Genomic DNA, 2,327 nt, shown 5'->3' on the forward strand with positions numbered 1-2,327 from the left:
TAAATTAATTAATTTACATTTTGTTGTTGGAGAATAAAGTTAAAATATTTCCAGAATAAAGTCAAAATATTTTCAGAATAAAATAAAAAGTATTTTGAGAATAAACTCATAACATTGTGAGAATGAAGTCAAAGTAATACATGACTAAAGTTGTAGTAATATGAGCATAAATTCAAAAATATTATGTAATAGTATGACTTATTTCTCAGTTTTATTTATTTTGTTTTAGCCTGGCCCTAATACTCCATTGTGGTATTGATTTTATTGTTTAATCATCCAGCCCAAGTGTAAAGTATTATATAGGTTTTCAGTTGAAACATTTATTATGCTCTTTATGTTCTGCTGTGAATATTGGTTCATGTGGTTGGAACATCTTTTAATTTTCACTTTAACTGTTCTGGAGTTCAGGTTGTAGAAAGAGTTGACTTGATGATATGTCAATAATTTTCTTCTAATCAGTGTAAAAAGTTTTTTTTTCTGCCAACTTAATCAGCTTTCTGTTGCGTGCAGACTCAGGGTCTGGGCACGGCTCTGAAGATCCTCTTCTCTGAAAAGGAGATCCAGAACTTATCAGAACACAGCCCGTCGAAGGGCTTCCAGCTCAGCCGGCAGGAAATAGTGGCTTTAATGAACGCCTTTGGCAGGTAGGTTCCCATAGCAACCGTTGCTGTGTGGCTAAACAGTCCAGTTGGAGCATGCTCAGTGTAATTTGTCTTTGCTGTCACAGGTTGTCCACCAGTATATATCAGCTGCACAACTTCCGCCTGATGTTGAAGGAGAAGAGGTAACAGAGGAAGAAGCTCCGGCCCAGATGATGATGATGATGATGGGAGTCACCTCAGCAACGTTTTCCCAACATCAAAGCATAATTTTTTTTTCATCCTGCCAAACCTTGACTTTGATTATTGCTGTTGAGCTTTTCAGGTGTTTTCTGTTTTTTCCCCCAAAACCCTCGGATGAATCGCTGTGACATTCGTCGTGTCGCAGGATGAATTTCCTTTCTTGTTCCTGCAGATGTCTGAGGACAAGATGGACGCCCCACCCGCATACTGCTTATTGCACTTCATGTTTGAGTTCCTCCTTGAATCAGCTGAAGTCTGCTGACTTTTACCGAATTCGGATGCCTGATTTAATGTGTTTATGCCACAGCTTAGACGAAGTTCTCTACTGGATATTTCCACTTCTCATGCTTCTGATTCGTAGCTTCCTCCAACTTCCTGTCCTCCTAAAGCTGCAGCTGCTGAAATTGAAAATTAGGGCCAGGTAGTCCTCTGACTCCCATTTATGTTAATGTTTTGCAGCTTGTATCATATCAGATCACGATGAACATGACAGCTCGACGTCAGGGCTGGGCAATGAATCAAATGTTTGATTTTTTTTTTCACCTTAGGTTTCATATTTCAGAGTGGTATTACCATGCAGAGGGCAGCCATCTTGCTCGACTTACAGCTTTGATTTCTTTTGGGTTTTGAATTCAGAACAAAGCTATGACAAAGTATTTGGGTCAGTTTTTTTAATTGTTATTTATGAGAATAAAGCCATAATATTACAAGGATACAATCATTTGACAATAGAATCGTAATACTGTGAGAATAAAGTTATAATTCTATGAGAACTCCAACACAAAAAATAAGTGAAGTGATACTTTGATACAAGTTTTACTTGATTTTTTAACACATTAGCATGAAAGTACAAGTAGCAAGACTGAATCGACCGTGTTAACATTAGGTCTTGATAACTTTAAACTTTTTTTTTACAATGGTGTATTTGAGCCATGGTAGGGAGAAAAAAAACAATTGCATTTCCACCAAAAAAAAAAAAAAGATTAATCTCAGAAATGTTCTTTCTTCTAATTTTCTAATTTAATTTCTAAGATTATTCTCAGAAATTCTGAGTTTTTGGTGGAATACTCCTTTTTTTCTATCTTTAGTCACCTTGATGCACTGTTGTAAAATTGCATATTCTTCTAATATTTCGACAATATTCTCATAATGAAATAAAATCTCTATAGTCTGGCCCTGACACTCTGTCATGCAATTGATTGATATAAAAGCCACTTTTTGAAATTATTTTCTCTCATCTGTAATTTGTTTTTTTTCACAAAAGAGAGCAAGAAGAAAAAAAATGGATTAACATCAGATCTAGTACAAAATATGTTATTTTTAAGCTCTTTTGCCCAGCCCTACTGGAGGATCATTAGAGAAATTTTCACTCATTTACCATCAGTCACTCAATATTCTGTTTTTTTTGGGGTTTTTTTTACCCAATTTAAGACTGTTGGACTCTGATAGCTGCTTTGGCTTCACGCATTCAGAGCGAGGTTGTTA

General features: G+C 35.8%; 1 protein-coding gene across 1 annotated transcript in view; it reads left to right on the plus strand.

The window, feature by feature from the left end:
- The window catches only part of ero1b (endoplasmic reticulum oxidoreductase 1 beta), a 16,736-nt gene extending 15,112 nt beyond the window's left edge, over positions 1–1,624 (plus strand). Inside the window, exon 16 of the mRNA XM_016677769.1 lies at positions 728–1,624. Within this exon, the coding sequence (XP_016533255.1) occupies positions 728–788 (61 nt within the window). The 3' untranslated portion in view covers positions 789–1,624. The remainder of the gene's footprint in view (positions 1–727) is intronic.
- Positions 1,625–2,327: the final 703 nt, after the last annotated feature.

Source organism: Poecilia formosa, unplaced genomic scaffold (genome assembly GCF_000485575.1).
Source record: "Poecilia formosa unplaced genomic scaffold, Poecilia_formosa-5.1.2 Scaffold164, whole genome shotgun sequence".
NCBI classification, from domain to species: Eukaryota; Metazoa; Chordata; class Actinopteri; order Cyprinodontiformes; family Poeciliidae; genus Poecilia; species Poecilia formosa.